The sequence below is a fragment of the Urocitellus parryii genome, chromosome 2 (assembly GCF_045843805.1).
Source record: "Urocitellus parryii isolate mUroPar1 chromosome 2, mUroPar1.hap1, whole genome shotgun sequence".
Taxonomy (NCBI): domain Eukaryota; kingdom Metazoa; phylum Chordata; class Mammalia; order Rodentia; family Sciuridae; genus Urocitellus; species Urocitellus parryii.
In genome coordinates, this window is record NC_135532.1 from 2,131,646 (window position 1) to 2,151,075 (window position 19,430).

At 46.9% G+C, this 19,430-nt stretch overlaps 1 protein-coding gene across 4 annotated transcripts in view; it reads right to left on the minus strand.

Moving 5' to 3' along the window:
* Positions 1 to 19,430, minus strand: part of Arhgef7 (Rho guanine nucleotide exchange factor 7) — a 135,341-nt gene that overhangs the window by 17,869 nt on the left and 98,042 nt on the right. For all 4 annotated transcript variants that reach the window (XM_026381726.2, XM_026381725.2, XM_026381724.2 and 1 more), the window contains exons 9-17: positions 16,210 to 16,332; positions 11,260 to 11,398; positions 10,344 to 10,403; positions 9,018 to 9,164; positions 7,040 to 7,126; positions 4,902 to 4,980; positions 4,576 to 4,715; positions 2,587 to 2,811; positions 29 to 122 (exon numbers count right to left, since the gene is read on the minus strand). In XM_026381726.2, coding sequence (XP_026237511.1) covers positions 29 to 122; positions 2,587 to 2,811; positions 4,576 to 4,715; positions 4,902 to 4,980; positions 7,040 to 7,126; positions 9,018 to 9,164; positions 10,344 to 10,403; positions 11,260 to 11,398; positions 16,210 to 16,332 — 1,094 coding nt within the window. The remainder of the gene's footprint in view (positions 1 to 28; positions 123 to 2,586; positions 2,812 to 4,575; positions 4,716 to 4,901; positions 4,981 to 7,039; positions 7,127 to 9,017; positions 9,165 to 10,343; positions 10,404 to 11,259; positions 11,399 to 16,209; positions 16,333 to 19,430) is intronic.

Genomic DNA, 19,430 nt, shown 5'->3' on the forward strand with positions numbered 1-19,430 from the left:
TTCCACTGTGCACGCTACAGGGACTCACTTTTCCGCAAGGCGAACTCCTCGTCTGAAGGCTTCCGTTCAGGTTTGCGCTTCGGCAGCAGCTTTTTCATGGTCTTGGGACTCTTACTAAGATCCTGGGGAAACACAAAGGACAGGAAACACTGACTGATGCCAAAACCTGCCGGCTCTCCTGGGTGTCAGGACAGTGCCCTGAGGCAAAGCAGCCACACACACTTCCCTCAACTCTCACGTGGCCTTTGCCAGCTGTGGAACAGTCTCGAAAGACTAACAGGTGTCTTCAGCATTCACCACTGATCCCCTCAACTCCAACAGGGACCCTTGTGCTACCTGGGTCTTACCAGTCCTGGGATGGCAAGTGGCAGAGGTCCCCACTGGCAGGAGAGAAAGGGCAGGCGGTGGGAGCCGGGCTTGGCAACTATGGAGCAGACCTGCCTGGCACAGCTGACTAGGAAGAGGTGAGGGAACCAAGGCAAGTCAGCTCCTGCAGCAATGTGCTTGAAGCCTCCAGGGAGAGGCCACACACCCACCATTCTGGGCCCAGGCACAGCTGTGGCGCACGCACAGCCAGTCCCATGCCTGTTTGGGAGAACCACCTGCCCTGCCCACTTGGCACATCTTCATCCTGAGGTGAAAACTAAGTGGAGGTGATGGGACAGGTGAAGTCTCAAATGCTGAGCACATGCTGGACATAGATACTAAAGAAGGCTGCCCTCCATCAGTTCGGTCCCACACTCGGGGCAGACATGCTACAGGACCCAACTCAAAGCACTAAGAGAACAGAGCCTGACTTCTGACATCACCACTTCGAAATCTTCTCTGTGTAAATGAACATGTACAAGGTCTTCTCAGTGCCCCAGGAATCAGTTTCCAAAGAACCATTTCCAATGTGGGCTCCACTGCTTCTCTGACTCAGAAGAAGTTGCCAAGACCCCTGGAGAGGTCAGTGCCCTGCCCTGCCCAGCAGGCACCTGCACACCACGGCTCAGGGAACAGGATCCAGCACTTCTGCCTGCACCCTGCACCCACCAGGCGGCCTGATGGGCAGCATTCCAGGGCTCCATCTTCTTTGCCAACTCTGTTCCTCAGGACGACTTCTCACTAGGGTTTTAAGGCACTGGAAATAACAAGCTATAAGCAAAGAATGAACGCACTTCTCTCTCCCGACATCTAAAAGTAATTGGAGTGCGACGTATCACAACCAACATGCTTAAGCTTGCTTCGGTGACCCTCCCTCATCCCTTCTACTTCTTCGTCCCACCCCTTCTACTTCTTCGTCCAGCAGTCTCCAGTAATTAAACCTCCATCAGTGCTTGCCTGCATTATCTCACTTTTTCTTTATACCACAACACTAACAAAGAACATCAATATCCTTCATGCAGCTACCCACAATTTAAAACTTCTGTCTGGGGTGACTCTCAGCAAGACTCTTAATGAGTTAAGAACAACGTAAAGGCTGACTGAAATTTTGCAGATAGTACTCCTGCTTTGCTGGCATGAATGGAAGAAGGGTCTGCCCCAGCAACCCTGGCGATGTGGCCCCTGGCTGGATGTGCAGGCTCCAGGCCAGGATGCGGCACATCACCACACACAACTATGCTCATTTGCACACTCGTTCTTATGCATTTATACCCACACTTGTGCTCACAACTGCACTCTAATACTCATTCTCACAGGCTCACAAGCTCACTTTCATTCTCACATTCACAAGCACGCTCATCTTGCATACCCACACTCATTTCCACACATGCTCATAAGCCCACTCATTCTCAAACTCATAAGCCCACTTATCTTGCACACTTACAAGTGTGCTCATATTCATGCACATTCATTCTTGCACATGCTTATTCTTTTACACTTACACAATTGCTCTTATCCTCACACACTCATGCATGACTCCTTATCACATGCACACTCACAAGCATGCACATTCTCTGTTCACAAACTCACACTCTTCTCATACGCGCACATCAATAACCAGTGTCCTCAGGTGAAGGCACTTCTCAGGATGCACTCTCAAGGTGTTTCCCTCCTGCTCAGGGCAGGCGCAGGGGCAGATGGACTTACTAGGAATGGCACCTGACATGAGGTGCACCTCACGTTTGGAACAAGACCCAGTCAGAATGAAGAAGACTGCAGATTGCACCACAACTCCTCACAAGTTCAAGGAGCATCGCCTGACATGACTGTTTCCATTTTTATTTGTAAATGTTCTCTTCATCCGAAATTGCTCCAGGGTTCATGGATAGGATCTCAAACTGAAAGAATGGGCTAAGAGGTGTAGCACAAAGGCACGCAAGTCATGACTTGGGGCCTGTCCCTCCCCAGCTCCTGCCCTAGGTGCACACCCGAGCAAGTGTGTACACCCATCCCCCATGTCTCCTGAGACCCTAACAGTTGAAGGGAATAGTAAGAGAACCAAGGTGACTCTACTTCACAGCTCTCATGAAACTAATTTGTATTTTTTTATGTCAGAGAAACATGGAATTTTCATTTCTGAATTCATTGAAACAAAAACTGGAATGAAGTACAGAACAAGAAACACAGACAGAATGGCTGTGAGCGGCCAAAGGACCTTACCTCCTTGTAGCAGAGTGCAGCTGAGGGCCGGAGAGGGGGCGCAGGCCGCAGGCAGCTCAGACTCCAGGGCTTGGGGGTCTTTGGAGGCTCCAGGGGCCCCCAGCTGATGGTGGTGTGCGGGGCACCATGGTGGGAGGGGTGGGGGAGCGTGTGGTAGGCAGGTGTCAGAGCCATGGGCTTGCTGTCTGCATGCTTGCTGGATGGGGTGACGGGATGCGAGGGGAGCTGCCAGGGACAAAAGTGAGAAGAGCAGAGAGAGCATGAGACCAGCAGAGTCCCGTAAAGGACTGAGCATGTGCACCTCACTCTGCTCCTTAGATGTAGGAGACAAGCCTAGTGGTCCATTTCTGGGCTGGGCAAAGGGTTGCAGGCACTGTCTGCTACAGGAACGCCTTACTCTTGTTAGAAGAAAGCAGTTCTGCACCATGGACTCAAGCCCGGCCTCCCACATTTAGGAAAAGGTTCATCACTCTGCAGGAGCGTCAGAATTTCCTAAGAGATCTGGCATTGCCTATACTGGAATGTGATAACAGGGGGAGGACACTCTCCCTGGTCACGTGATTCACTTCCTGGTGATCCTTGCACAACTAGCCCAGTGCCTGGTAGGGAGGGACAATCTGCCCTGTCCACTAGGGCCTGGATACTGTGCTGAGGGAGTGGGAAAGGAAGGAGAGAAACATCTCCTGACACAGCAAGCAGGTCCAGTCCTGTCTATGACCGTTTTCATGTTAAAAGGGCAAAGTTGAGTTGCAACAAAGGTCTATAAAGCCCTAAAGAGCTAGAACCTGGGCCTAGATAGAAAATTGCCAATATCCAGAATAAAACAAAATACTTTTCCTGAAAAACTTAGCCATAGTGAAAACAAGCTATTCAAATTCTGATTTTTATAAGGGTGTGTCATTAATAAGGTTCCTGGAACACCCCTCCGCCTCCATTCCATCACACTGACAGTGAAATCAGAAAATGCTGAATAAAGAAGTGGCACTCAGCAGGAGCCAGCAGCCTCAAGTCAGCCAACAGGCAGCACAGGCAGCTAGGAGGAGCGGCAACCTGGGGGCCACTCTCTGAATATATTCATGACATTGGAACACAGGCAAAAGGGGAAGGCCCCATGCCTAGGAGTGCGAGCCGTGGCCTCCTGTACTCTCCAAAGTTGGTCCCTGTGAGGGGGGTGGAACTATAAAAAAATCAGCTGACCGGCACAGCCGGATGACATTATTTTAAACACCCCTTCTGGCAATAATGCCACAGCAGGTAATGTTTGGTTCATTCCCCTCCAGTTGGAAACTCAGAAGACAGTGCTTGATGCTAAATGAGAATAAGACTCAGGCTGTGTTGCAGGAGGCCCAGAGATGCTTAAAGTGGTGAACCACTAAAGGAAAAATGAACCACTGGTAAAACTATCCCAACCCCCCTCCCCATGAAGATGTGAGAAAACACAAATTCAAAGTGCTGTGTAATCCTAATCAAAGATCTGCCCAGTTTTTCAATACTATTTGATAAAGATGATAAGTGTTTTTTGGACATCAATTTATTATTAAACACCAGTACAGAGAGGTTTAAACACTGAAACTTTGGTGTTGATTCATTTTGAAAAGTTCTCTCTAAAGAGCTGCTAAACTTTTTAAAGTGAAAAATAAATTTCTTAAAATCAAAACAGTGACTCAAAAACCATATTTTATGCCTTCAACATGAATCTGGCCCTTCTCGTCATTACCGTAATTTACTGTTTTTTGTTGTTTTTTTAAACAAACATAACACAGCTAAAATTTCTCATCCATGGACAGTGCTTTCTGGGGATTTTAGTAGCAACACTCCCTCCAGTCCGTCTTTAGGGGCCATTCAGAGCAAAGGCCACATGCCCCACAAATGTCAACCAACTCATGAGAATGCCTGACAGAGGGTTGTGACACAAGAGCACCAAGTGACAGCCCCACCACAGGCCATCACCACTTGAAGCTGGGAGGAGGAGATCTCGGGAGCCCTTACGGTGTGAGATGGCACGGAGTGGGGCTTGATGGTGGGGTTGCCCGCAGATGTGACCTTCGTCTGCTTCTGCAGATGGTCCACCCATTCCTGCAGGTCCTGCTGGTTGTTGCAGGACACCAGTATCCGCTCGATCATGCTCCCTGGAAAGGAGGGAAACAGACTGAAGTGGAAACTTGGGCAGGAAGCACATACATGCACATGCCCAGAACACGACTCAGCAATGCTTAAACGTCACCCTCCAAAATGCATCAGCAAGGTCTGCGCTCAAGAGACAGGCTGCCTCCCTGGCGGGGACAGACAGCACACACACGGCTTGTGCCTATCACCTGATATTTCAAACGCATTCCTATGATTTTCACTGTCCTCAAGTTTTGTGATTGTCATTCCTGTCGTTGGTAGCTTTCCCTAAAAAAGACCCCCCCCACAAAAAAATGCAATTAGTGCCTTTCTAGTAAAGAAGTTCTGTTATTAAAATAAATATTAAATGACTTTGGAGGTGGCAATGGTGTCATGCTGCTTGTGGCAGTGCACGCATAATATAAAGAAAACTCAGGTAAGGAATCAGCCTACAGAACGATGAATGTTCAAAAAGCTAAAGTTCAAAAAACAAAGAAAAATTTCATCTGCTCAATTACTCTAAACAAGCACTAGGACATAAAAACGTTACCTACTACAACAAAACTAACGTGTATCACAGCTGTTTCAAAGGACACAGAAGGGAGTAAGCTCAACACATGAAGGCAGAGACAGGGTGGGAGATGGGTCAGGCACACGGGCTGCCTTACCAGTTACAACGCAGTCTGCCCACAGCAAAGGGGCTGTGCTAAAGCACTGCAGGGCAGGCAGCCACCCTGAGGGATCTGAGCAAGGAACGTCAGCTGGAGACACTCAATGGGGCCAGGCTGATGCCCATACACAAAGCAGAGCTAGCCCCAAATGTCACCCTCCAAAACAACACAGCAGCAAAGGTCTACACTCAAGGGACAGGCTGCTTCCCTGGAGGGAACAGACAACACTACAGCTTATGCCTATCACATGGTATTCCAAATGCACAGCTTGCCCTGGGCACGCAGACCACACAACTGGACTAAGCCTTTAGGGAAGTTGGGGTCATTCTAAGCCAAGCTGCATGGAGCCACTGTAAGCAGAGGAGCAGGACTGCACCAGCACCCAGACACAGAGCTCCCACAACACACAAGGGACGTCCCCAGACATGTGGTAGTACCACAACATGCAGATGCTCCCAACATCAGGTAGGCAGAGGTCAGAGAAGCAATCACATCCTATGGCACAAGGACAGTTCCCCCCATCTCGCCTCCCAAGTAAACAATCATCCAACCCAAAGTGTCAGTGATGTGAGGCTGAAGAGCTATGTCCTGAAGCTCAGCAGCCAAGACAGCAGCTGACTGACACCAAGGCCAGGCCCATCCGGAAAACACAAGACATGCTCCTTTCCCAGACCCATTAGGCACAGGACTGCTGACAGCTGTGAGAAATGCTAAGAAAATGAAGCTGCAGATTCATGTTTTGCCTGGCACACCACAGCAGCAGCATGCACCTCAGCCCCAAAGCCAGTGTTCCTGCAGTGGGGGTTCCCTGCACCTGGGACAGGGATGTCCCTGGGAAACTGTCAAAAAGAAGAAAGTGGGACCCTGCTGGTGAGACACCAATGCAACAGGCAAGGCAGCCTTGTCAGGGGATAAGGCCCACAGCAGCACCAGGCTTCACTCAACTCTGGAATAAGTGCCACACCTCCTTGACGCCCTAGTCCTTACTGGGACAAAACAAAACACACACCAAAGAAATGCCACCCAGAGAAAACAAAGATGTAGCTTCCCTCGCTAGCACATCTTGAAACCGGCCAGTTTCTGGAAACAGAGGTGGAGGTATTAGCTTCCATTGTCACAGAAAGTCATCACTGAAAACTGCCAAGGGTATCTCTCAGATACACAGAAGCTACTTAATACCCCCACTGTAAATCAGAGCAGCAGCAGCAGCAGACAAAAGCCCCGCCCCCTTACATTCCATCTCCAATCAGCTCTCCCATTTTCTCAAACAAAACCAGTGGAACAATTAAGAACAAAGGTCCAATGACAGCACTTGTGCTGATATAGCTGGGGGTGCTGTGTTATGTCTCACAACAGGCCCCAGCCCCAGCCCAGCCTGTGTTCCACAGAGCAGAAAGCAAACCCGGGGAGACGGATGGCACCACAGCCACCAGTGTGCTTCAAGGCCTCTCCACCAACACACTTCTTCCTTTCAGTTTGCTCAGAACAAACGCTGGTCTACATCTGAAGAGTCACACTGACACACAGGCGATGGATGCACACAGCACGGCATGCCTAGGACACAGCACGTACAGAAACAGGAACTGCTTCATGCTGAAGTTCAGAGCCAGCCTGAAACAATCCTCAGGTCTACCATAAACAATAAAACAGAAAACAGAATTCCAAACGTGTTTTACCTGATAGATGAAACCACTCATCCTGGGACTGCCAGACAACATTAGCAAAAGGTTTGGGAAGAGCAGAAGGTATCTTTCATTCTTTTCCTAATATAAAAAAACAAACAAATCCAAATAACTTTAAAAACACATCTATTTACAAATGTGAACACAATACTTTAAGGCCCTAGGAAACACTACACTATATTGGTTGTTTATATATTCCTAACAAAATGCATTAAATAAATGAAATGGAAACAAAATTATGATCAATTCTATGTTTTTTTTTTTTTTTTTTTTTTTTTTAAAGAGAGAGTGAGAGAGGGGGGAGAGAGAGAGAGAGAGAGAGGTAGAATTTTTAATATTTATTTATTTATTTTTTTTTTAGTTCTCGGCCGACACAACATCTTTGTTGGTATGTGGTGCTGAGGATCGAACCCGGGCCGCACGCATGCCAGGCGAGCGCGCTACCGCTTGAGCCACATCCCCAGCCCTCAATTCTATGTTAACCCTTAATATATGAGAGAGTTTGAACACAAAGGTGAAGACCCTGGATTGCTAAACTATTCAATACAAAAAGAAAATAAACTAATCCTGGGTTCACAACACCTGTGAAGCATCTTTGAAAACTAAATAGTGAAGGAGTTCTGCTCTGCCATTAGCTATTTCTAGTTCATCTACAATTTTCTTTTCATGGTTTAGAGAAAGAGAATTTATAAAATTTTAGTGGGGCAAGGCAGAACCAGTGGATTCTTTGAGGTTAAGGAAGGATTGGACAAAATGTTAAAACAAATTCTATCATTGTTTCCTCGAATTTTGAGAGCTATATGTGCTTCATCCACTTCACAAACGTTCTCTAGTTACACAAATGACTTAAAATAGTATGACCTGTGCACTTAAAATTCTTTGCTTCAATAGGTAACCAAGGCCAGGAATCTCAAAGGAAACAGAAATGGGAAGGCCAGATGGCCCCAAGATGTGAGGCCAACACTAGAAAGCAGTTTCCCAGGTGCCTTCTCCAGAACACATGGCCACACAACACACCTCAAAGCACCTCCAAAGAGAAAGGCTGTGTGTGTAAGACTCCTCTGGAAGCGACCATCACCCTCCCCCCCCCCCCAAGACCCATGGTGCACCTGGGAAGCATCCCTCAGACTGTGGCCCGGATAGCCTGGGTCATTCTTAGAGCAACACTCATCAAGGCTGTGGCCATCTAGTGTACTAAAGAACACGCTCTTAGACGTGCTTCCCCTGGGTATCTTTAAGTTCACTTTATGTGAGTAAAAAGCAAACCACTTCTAGACAGGTCTAGGTGTTTTGATCATTGTGGTAAATAAGGAAATTCATTATGGCACACAGACTAAAGGATCTTGTCTGCAGGTAAATTTAAAAAGTCAGGTTAAGAAGGGATCAACAGTGCACACCAAATTCAGTTATCTAACCATCACAAGTTTGACAATGGGCATCAGCACGTGTTGCTTATATTTGCAAAGGTAGAATCAAACCATAAGAGACACCTGCTTAGTGACCCAAGAACCTGTAAGTCACCCACCTGCTCCACTTGCACTAAGTGGATACAGCACAAGTATCTGGTTTGATTTCTTACTTAACAAACTCTTAAGAAAATGGTTTTTACTCCCCTAAGTGAACACCAATTAGAATACATTAAGAGAAAAATGTAAGGGCCTAAGCCATCCACAACCACAGACTCCTCAGAGGGAAGCCCCTGGCTGGGCCAGTGCACAGGACCCCAGGGCAGCTGTTTGCACACCCTGGAAACCTGTAGTCCTGCTTCCAGTTCACAGGTCTGGACAAGTGGATCCTGCAGATCTAAACTGGTCAATAGCCCTCTATTGTGCCATAAGCCTCTCTTGTTTCTGTTGATATAGAAAGTAGAGCACAATTACAATCTGTTCTAGCTTGACATCTCTTCAAAATGGTCTATCATGAGAACTTATGGGTGGGTAGAGGCCACAGTGGTGCCCATGCACTTCAGTACCTCACTTCCTGCACACTGAATCATGACCTGGGACATGTAAATGACATTGCCCAGGGTCTTGATGTCATCTCCCTCCCAGCTTCGGATGGCTTCCGTCAGGATCTGCAACTCAAGCTCTTTCCTTTTTCGTACTTCTTGACACTGGGCCTGCAAGACACAGAACGTCCCTGTTCAAAGAGACAGAAGCCTCCAGAACCTTAAGGTTTGGCTATATTACTTCTTAAAACAATTATTGTTTTGTGTCTGACTTCTTTACTTTTTAGTTGTAGACAGACACAATATCTTTATTTATTTTTATGTGGTGCTGAGGATCGAATCCAGTGCCTCACATGTGGAAGGCAAGTGCTCTACCAATAAGCTACGGTCCCATCCCCTGTGTCTTACTTCTTAAGAAAGACAAATCTATGGAACAATTTGCTTTACTGTCTGGAATAACAAGTTTTAAAAGTATATAATCAAGAGAAGCAAAGCACACAACTCCTCTGAGTACCAAATACTATTAGGAAAATGGCAGATTTTTGCCACTTTTAGGAAGTAGAAATACAGAGTGGAGGGCTGCGGCTATAGCCCAGTGGTAGAGCACTTGCGCAGAATGTGGGAGGCACTGGGTTCAATCCTCAGCACCACGTAAAAATAAATAAAGGCACTGTGCCCATCTACAAAACACACACACACACATATATATATATATATATATAAAAATATACAGTGGACAAGACAAACATTTTTCTTCTGGCTTTATTAGTGTCTGCCAACAAAGAAGACTGATAAGAGGAAAAAGAGTGAGAACAATTTGCACTATATATAAAGGACAACTTAAAACACAGCTGGAACAACATGACAAGAGAAGAGACAGAACCCCAGCACTACACTCCCCAGAACACCACTAAAGAGCCTGTGCATGGAGGTTTGGAAATGCAGCATTAATTATGCTATGCCTCTTCAAAAGGGAGAAATCATCACTTCATCTTTCTGGTGCCCACAATCTTCTAATGCAAGAGAATTTCCTAGCCATGGAATGCTGTCTTAGTTCTTAGTTCGTCACAAGTAATGTCTTTGAATCTGACCTTTTCAGCTGCCGATTCTACATTCATTTGCCATCACATGTCTGTGGAAGAAACCATGGTGTGCTTGCCCACTTACTGCAAGGGTCATTCCACATATATTTTGTGGGTACATTATAATTGTACATAATGGGAGATTCACTGTTACATATTCGTACATGCAAATGTCACAGCAATATAATCTGGGCAATATCATTCCCCAGTGGTCTCTTTTCACTCCCTCCCTTCCTGCTCCCAGGTCCCATTCCTCCACTATACTCACCGCAAGGGTTTTGAAGGCAGTCATGGATCTCTGAATGTCTTGTCTATCAGGATGATAATCCTTTAGATAAAGAAACATGCTATTAGCTTTCACAAAAGCTTTTCTTAAAAGGCCTCTCTCTGTAGCTTGGCCTAAAACCTTTCCAAATCTTTGTCCTCGACAAGCACTTTTCTTCTTAGCATCACAGTAGCAATCCTATTCTTTAAGGGCATCATGGAGTCAGTGGGTTCAGGGGAATAGCCTGAGCAATGGTCAGCAAACATGTTCTGTAAATGCAGCTTTGCTGAACACGACCACCTCTATTTGCAGGGCATCTCTGATTCTCAGCTGCAGAGTGGCCAAGCCATGCTCAGCAACTGAAGGGGAGGCCTGAGGAGGCCTGATGAACCATCCGGCTACAGACAGGTTGCCTTCCCAAGTCCAGAGAATACCTGAAACCTGAATTTGTCAGGTCTGCAACTTGTTAATCAAAATACCATTTGGAAATGAGTTCACATTTTCTAGTGTTTTTTTAAAATTATATATATTTTAGTTGTAAATGGTCACAATACCTTTACTTATTTATTTTATATGGTGCTGAGGATCGAACCCAGTGCCTCTCACATGCTAGGCAAGGGCTCCACCACTGAGCTACAGCCCCAGCCCCCATTTTCTAGCTTTTGGAAACTGTCCTATCAGCAGTGGTAGATGAGAGAGCAAGAAGGCAAAGCAGCAAATGCTTTCTTACAGAACAAGAATAAGGAGAAAAACTTCATATTTAACAAAGTTATTTTGAAAATTCACTAAGTTACAGATTCTAAACTCTGTGTTGGTCCTGGCTTCTAAAGTGAATCACTAATGATACTGTCCCTGATAGCAGTCTGACCCATGTCATCCCTCCTTGCTCAAGGACTCAGGGTTGGAAGGGAGGCAGCACCTCCATGTGTCTCTCCAGCTCCTTGAGCAGCGTGGGGTATTTGTCCAGGCGCATGAACGGTTTGCTGAGGCCAGTGGTCAGCACCAGGATCCCAGGGCTGCTGGCACCTTTTGTCTCCATGAACTCCCCCAGGTCCTCGCTGGCAACAGGGGCATGGTGGAAAAGAGAAGATGCTTGGGGTTAGGGCAAAAGACAATATGGCAAGGCTTCTGTTAGTGAGGGCCAGTGTTTATGAATGTTGCAGTTTTTACAAACAAACCTGTGCTGTTTATCTCAAGACACCAAAGGGAACTCCAAAAAGGTTCCTCTCCCACAGAATACATGCAATTCCATTCGCAAAAGGGTCCCCCAGTATGTCACAACATGCAGACCTGTCCAAATGGAAGTTCACGCTCTTAGAGCTGCAATAGATTCCAAGCATCTCAGAGTCTCAAGATAGCAAGAACTGCCATCAAACTGCTCAAGGGAAAGACATTCCTGAACCGGGTGAGCTACACAAGGGCCACCTGCACCTCAAGCGGCCCAGTGCCACACACCAAATGCCTTTTCATTGCCTTCTGCAGAGGTGCACCTCCCACCTGCGGGCGTGCACCGCAGCACTACAAAAAAGACCAGGTCCTTGGGCTCTGAAGCAGAAGCAGCACATCACGCTGTCACCACATTTCACCCTCAGCATAGAGGGAGATGGAAAAACCAAGGACATGCCCATAAATTAGAAACCTAAAAGAAGTCTGAAACACCTTCCTATTCTTCTGCCACCGTCCCTTTACTACATTCACCTAACATTTTCTATGACTAGTTCTCCCAAGCCATTCATGTCTACAGCCACTGTCCCTGCTCCAAGATCAACAGGAATCAATGAGTAGGCACTGTGGGGACTGTTGTCACCAACACCTATGACTGCCAACACAGAACAGGTGACCTATAAGGTGCCTGCTAGGGCTCAAGGAGGTTCTCCCTCACTGTGTATACATCATCCAGACATCAGGAGCCCCACAGCTGTAGGTGAGAAAGGGGGGCAAGAGTTAAGGGAGCCACATCCTAGGAGACCAGGGTGACATATCCCCTCCCCGTCATCGTACCAAGTCCCAGAGGCTGGGGTGTTACCCCAGCCACCATGTCATGTTCCAGGAGACCAGGGTAACCTCCCACCCAGTCATGCCAAGTCCCAGGAGACAAGGGTAGTACCCACACCTCAGTTACCATGTCACATCCCGGGAGACCAGGGTGATGCACAGAACTCCTACACATATACATAAATCACACATTTGACACCAAAATCAAAGCAAACCATAAAAAAGGGAAACTTTACATAATCCCAGTTATAACAAATTAACAGGCATAATGCACATTCCCTCAATTCTATATATAGAAGAGGCTTGGTAATTATTTTACTCCTGTAAGAAAGAGTCTATCATGATGATACAATTTTAAAAAAATTATCAGCAGAGAAACTATTCAACTTCTTCTAGGAGTGTGTGACAAAATTATTCAACTACTTCTAGGAGTGTGTGACAAACCTTTTCACAGGCAGCATCTCAACTTCTTTGTGTCTGGTTTTGTGCTCTCTAGACACCATCTTCCCAGGGAAACTGCAGGGCTGGATTAACTGAAAGTTCAGTGAAGTATGCGGGCCCCACTGGACAGCACCACACTGTGCATCCAGAGGCATGCTGCTGCAGAAGCCAGAGCAGCAAGCAAGGCCCTGGGTACACAGCCACACTGCCATGGTAACCAGAGGCCCTCTGCCACCCTGGTGTCAACCTTCCACACTGAGGGCACTGCTGCCAGCAGACCCTCAGGACCAGGGCAAGAAAGGAAGCCCAGACACCCAGGAGCACATGCTTTTGCTGGCGCGGTGCACTGCCCAGGCTGCTGCTGCTAGCTGAGCCAGACCCCCACCACTGCTGCTCACCCTTGCAGCCCCCAGAGTCTTACTGAGAAAAGCTGGTCTCCTGAAATCACTCATTCTGCCAGTCCCGAAAGCAGGAGTAAAGTGGGAGAAATTTCTATTTTACCAACATTTCTCTAAAATGAACACACACTTAAAGATCAGTCTTTATGATATTAAAACCATATTTCAATTCCTTTAAACATAATCTATACCGGGTCTTTTCCATCAAGAAAGAAAGCAAAAGTCAAATTTCGTATAGTCATGGCAGAAAAATAAACAAAACTGAACAAGTTATGCTCATCACCTCCCTCAAAACTCCCCAAAACTAAAAACATGAAGTGAAATTTTAACAAGCAAAAGTAGCTTCTTGTAATATCCACAACATTCTTATGATTCCAGAACATGTGTACACATCCCCAAAAGGAAAGAAAACAGTATGAGCCTTCATGGATCACGCTTCGTTCTATAGGGTTTTTAGTACTATAAACAAAGTAGGTGGTTACAGCTATGGGATAAAACAATGGCTCTTTCGGCACCATTCCTACTGCTGCCAGCAGCCACAGTCTCCCTCCTCTGCACCTACTGGAATGACACCATGGCAACAAGGGAACAAGGTAAAAAGAACTATGTGGCCAAGCAAAGAGTAGCAAACAGCTGAGGGGAAAGCCTTTTTTTTTTTTTTACAGACCCATTTATGAAGATAAGCATCTGCAGTCCCATGATAATGGAAAGGCATTAGAGCTCTGCAGAACTGGAAACAGCATGTGTTTGCCAGAAAAACAACCCAAAGACTGGGAGCTGTGGGTGCAACCATCTGTGTGTGTGTGTGGGGGGGTGTGGAAGCAGGTTCCCACACGTGCTGCAACCCGTGCACAGGTAAGACTGTCAGCTTCAACGCACTACACTCACACCAGTCCTCAAAACCTAGGCTCAAGCCTAAGACCAGATGGGACACCCCGCGGTGTGGTAGCTCACAGGCACTCACACTGAAGGACAGACGGAAGAGCTGCCCATTCAGACTCTGAGTATAACCACAGGAGTGCTGACAGCAGCTGTCAGGCGTGAGCACTCGCCATCTCAACGAACGCAAGTGCACTTTGGAGCAGGGCATAATCTGTGGCAGACAAAGGGGGAACTTTCTGGGCTCAGGGGAGACAGGAAGGAACACGGGCACTGTGCACTGCTGTGACTGCCAGCACCTGCTGGCTCTGAGGGACTCTCCTCTCTGGCTTAGCCCCTGGGAGCCACCTGCTGCAGGGCTGCCATCCGGCACGGGACCCTAGACTCCCACTCCATGCTCAGCATGCCAGCCACATGCAGCAGGCCTGGAGGCTCTTGCTCACAACCTTATCTGTACTCCTTCCTCTAAGTACCTTCTGATAAAATGCTGTGTTCGCCTTTCAGACACAACAGAGCCACTGAGGCAACAGCACACAAGAGGGTAGACACAGCACTCCCGTGAGCATTTCTCCTGAAAGGGTTACACTTCAAGATACCCCAAGTCTCAACTGCTCCACACACCCTTGTTTCTACAGGAAAAACCCTTACAAGTCTTTGCCAGGACTGTGCACCCATCCCTTTCTAAGCTCTCAACCTTCTCTACAGGAGAGCCTCTCTCCAAAGAAGAGGCGGGGGGATACACAGAAAAGATCTTAGAATTTTCTGTAACACTCCACTTGCTTTTTGTGGACCTCTTCCCATCACTGCATCAATAACTTCTGAAGCATTTTCATTCATACAAACCTAATACTTGCTTTTCACTTTTATGGAAATTTCATTTAATTTGTGATTTCCTGAAGTTGATGGTACAGCACATATTTGAATACACACTTTGCACATTTAGGACAGTGCGTGGCTAACATGGCCTCTGCCTGTGGCAAGGATGGGTCTCTCAGATCTCCCTTTCCCACAGCAGATGAGCATTTGAGCCCCTCGCCCCCTTCCTCACACTGTCAAAGGCTGCTGCTTCACTTCAGGACAACACCAATGGGAATATGAACAACTAATCCTTTTGCATTGAGCACAGGCGGCCCAGATCACTTTACTTCTTTTAACAGACAACAAAACAATGCACCTTTATCACGTTCGCTCCAATCTGACCAGTCTGTACATTCAGACCAGCTCAAAGCTTACTACAGCCCTGGGAGCAGGATTTCCAGTAAAGGGAGCTAAAGCCCAGAGGCACAGGCCCTGCTCCCACGGGACTCTCCAGACACTGCAGCCTCCACAGCAGGCCAGCAGACAAGCAAGGCCAGCACATCAAAGCTGCTTGTTGTGTTTTAAAAGGAAATGTTAAGAATAAGCCGAGGTTAAATTTGGAAATTAGAAGCACAATGGCATTTCTCTTGATGCTACTGAATTTTTTTTTCCCAATTACAGTTTTGAAAAACTTCTGAATTGCCAATTTTGAAAAAAACCATGAAATCACCTCTAAAACATTAATAAAAATACTGTGCTTCTCTGAGAAACAGAAACCAAATCTCTGCCCTTCAGTCATCCACATGGTCATCCGGCACAAAGCCATCACTAGCGCTCAGCAGTCACTGGAGCCGGGCTGCTCCTCAGTCACTGGGACAGCTACCCGGCTTCCTCTCCCCAGTAACAGGAGACAGACATGCCTCATCCCTTTGAGAAAATTTACATGTTCTGTTTTACATGTTCTAATGTTGTTACAGTCTGAAAGGCTCAAGGTAAAGGTCTCTAATGCACTGCTCTATCTGCGCAATCAAGTCCTCGTTTGAAATGGGACTCTCCTCATACAGCCTCCATCCTTCAGCTTTGCAACCCAGGAGCACTCAGAGTCCCTCAGCCTTGACTTGGCTGATGGACAAAGCCCCAGTGCTTCCCAGCTCCTCCAACCCACCACCCAAATGGGTTAGGCTGAAGGGTGACTTCAAAAGGACCCTCTTCTTTTACAAACACCAAGTACCATTTTAAAGTTTCTCGAGCACTCATTTTGAGAAGCAATTAAAATGAAATCACCCTGCGTATCACAGTCTATCTGGGAGCACAAAGCTGCTGATCTTCCCTTTGCTCTGACATCTCAGTGAACAGACCTGTGCTCTGTAAGGACGCTCACGGCAGATGGGTGGTTGGCACAGTAGGCAAGGTACAGGGTCCTCATTTGTGGCATCAGGTTCAGAAAGCAGCCACCAACTCTCTGCTGGGCCTCGGGTGACCTGGAGACACAGGAGGAGACAGCGTCAGTGCTACAGACAGGAAAGGTGTTGAATGACAGGTGACCCATGGGTTTAGGCAGGATCACAAATCCCAGACCCATCTGTTTCAACCTCCAACTGAGCAGGCAGGAGGGTCTGCCACAAAAAAAACTCCACTCTCAGGCTCCCTCCTACAGCTCTAGACTATCAGGCTGGCACACCAGACAAAGCCCAAGCTCTTCAGGCAGTGGGAAAATTTGATATCACAAAGCCTTTAATTTTGCATAAAAAGAGGAGAGTTACCAAATGTGGTTATCTGTTTGTAAAGTTTCCTAGGAAGCAGCATGGAGGCTGGCACAAGAAAAAGCCCAAGAGGCACCTTTCACTTCAGGCTGCAGAGACTGAAGACAGATACACCTGTTAGTGCCCCTCCTTCCCAATCAAGGCCACGCATAGTGACAGCTCATGGCTAAAGGCAGAAACTTGCTAGAACCTGCTGTGGAAGCAGAGACGCAGTGAGCAGTGCAATGCTGAGCAGACCCAACAAGCTGAAGCCCACCTGTCTATCCAGACCTTAGGGTGCTTCTGCAAGCAGGACACCACATGCCCTCCCTGCACCCTAAACAGTCTCTGCCCACCAGCACAATGACAAGAAGGATCATATCCTGCTCTCTGAGGACTCCAGCCAGAGAAAGTGGCCCAAAGATATCAATGCTACGGACTCCTCAACACCATGAGAATCAGCTAGGCTGGAGCAGTGTCAGTCCCTCCCCCTGTGTTCTTAGCAAGTGTGCCTTAGTTACAAGGGGCACTTAGCATGCATGCCTTAACCATAAGAAGACATGCAACAACCAACATGAGATTTTGGGAAAATAAAAAAAAAAAGAGAGAGAGAGAAAATGAGAATAATAAAAACAAAAAAGAAGTGACAGTTACTCTCCAGAGAGCAGAAAAGTTTTTGAAAGATGTCTAATTAATCCAGAAATAAAAATAACAAAAAAAGATACTGCAACCATGAAAAAAAGGAAAAGATTCTATTAAGAACATTCAAAACAAAAATTAAAAAGCATTCTAGCAATAAAATAATGACAGGAGAATTGAAAAAGTCAACAGGAAATTGGAAAGTGAAATTCTAAAAATCTTCCAGATTAGTAGGAAAGGCAAAGAAAATTAGAAGACCAGAGTAAGCCTTGACACATCAGGATAAAAGTTCCAGACATGGAAACAAAGACAGGTAAGCACAAATGAATCAAGAAATCTTCAAAACAGCAGAAAGGATAAAAGACACATGCTGCATGCCAACTGGAGAAAGTCATGGAATCAGGGAGAACAGAGTCAGACGGAAAGTGCCCCAAGTGTTGCATGGTGGGTGAAAGCAGACCCAAGAGAAACACAAACGCCCCAAATCAGGACCCTAGAAACACAGCTACTAAAAGCTCCAAGAGAGAAACACAGGTTCTCACAAAGATTGGAGTCAGAGTTGTCAGAGGTTCCCACCATCAGAGCCCCAAAACCAGTGCCAACAACAGTAACAGTGGGTACAATCCTGGGTCCACAATCCAGTGTCATCTATTAAGCAGGAGGCTGGGCTGACCACCCACCTAGAGGATGCACATCACTAAAACCAGGAATCAGGAAAACAGAGTAAAACAGTAGGGGCTGTGTGTGTGCCCCAGGATGAGGCCCAGCCTACTTGGGCAGGGAATGCAACTTCTGTTCCACTACCCCCTCAGTAAACGCTGTCTTAGTCCATACCTGGTGCCATAACAAAAGGCCTTGGAAATGGGTGATTTTATAAATAAGGACCCACCTCTCAAAATGTCAAGGTATTGGCAGATCCAGTGTGTGGGAAGGGCCTATGTCTACTTCTAAGGTGGTGCCTCATGGCTGCATCCTCACACAGCCCAAGAGGGAATGGCTCTTGAGCCCCTCCTTTATGAGGATGACAATGCCATCCTCGAGGCTCTACCCTCAGGACCTAATCCCCTCCAAAAGGCCCCACCTCTGAAGATCATCTGGTGGAGGATTAAGTCTCAACAGATGAGACTGGGGGACACATCTAGACCATAGCACACTGAGCTTTTTAACTATGCTGCTACCTTGCAGCCAGGACCCAGAACAGCGTCTGCTAGCCTCTGACCCCTTCAAGTCTCTAGACAAGTCTCCTCTGGTTTCCACACCCCAGCAATGGTCCTCCACCCAAGGCTGCAAAGTACCAATGGAGAAAGTCATGTAATCAGGGAGAACAGAGTCAGGAGTATTAGGAAAAGTCTTTCCTTCAAAGCACAAAGCACTCAAAATCACGTTGCCTTTGTTTTCTCCCTGTTGTTCCATAACCTTCACTCATCCCTGTTGTTTACAGGCTCAAAGGCTGTTCCCGACCTACTAAAACCTGCCCTAGGATGGTTGTGGGAAAGACAGGGAAGTAACACTGCAAGCCCCCAGCACCTCTCTCCTGGCTCCTGCCACTAGCCTTCCCTTCTACTTCAGGAAGTCTGTGGTTTTAAAACACACGGCAGAAAAGAGATACTGGTGTTGGACACTGACCGCTGCTTGCTGCTCAAGTGGAAACAATTCACAGATGTAAATACGAAGTTGACAAAAAGCAGAGAACAAAAAGACCTGGGGAGCGTTAAACAGCTGTCCATGTAAAAAGCACCTCTCAGCCAGTGCCTGACTGAAAGGAAATGCCCTCAGTACGCTGTGCCTTAATGGTTCTGCTCTAGAAGAGACAGGTGTCCACTGTGAGTATTTCAAATTCTCATCTTTTTCTTCTCATGGAGTTCTCTTTTAATTGTGTATATGAGCAAACAGGTCCCTACCCAGAGCAGCAAAAGAAAGCTCCCAGGAGCACAGGAAGTGCCTTCGGGGAGTAGCAAGTTCAGTACCATCTACAATAGCAAGGCCATCATGCCTTTAGGGGAGGCTGAGATGAACAGATCCACACACAGAGGGAGGTCTGCCCTCCAGCTTCCTCCAATGTGCTTCTTTGCCTTCCAATTCACTAGCCAAAGATGGCTACATGAAATTAACTGAAATTAAATAAAAGGAGAACTCCAGCTTCCTGGCAGCCAGCAGCCACTACACCAGGAAACAACTGCAGGGAACATGCATCCTAG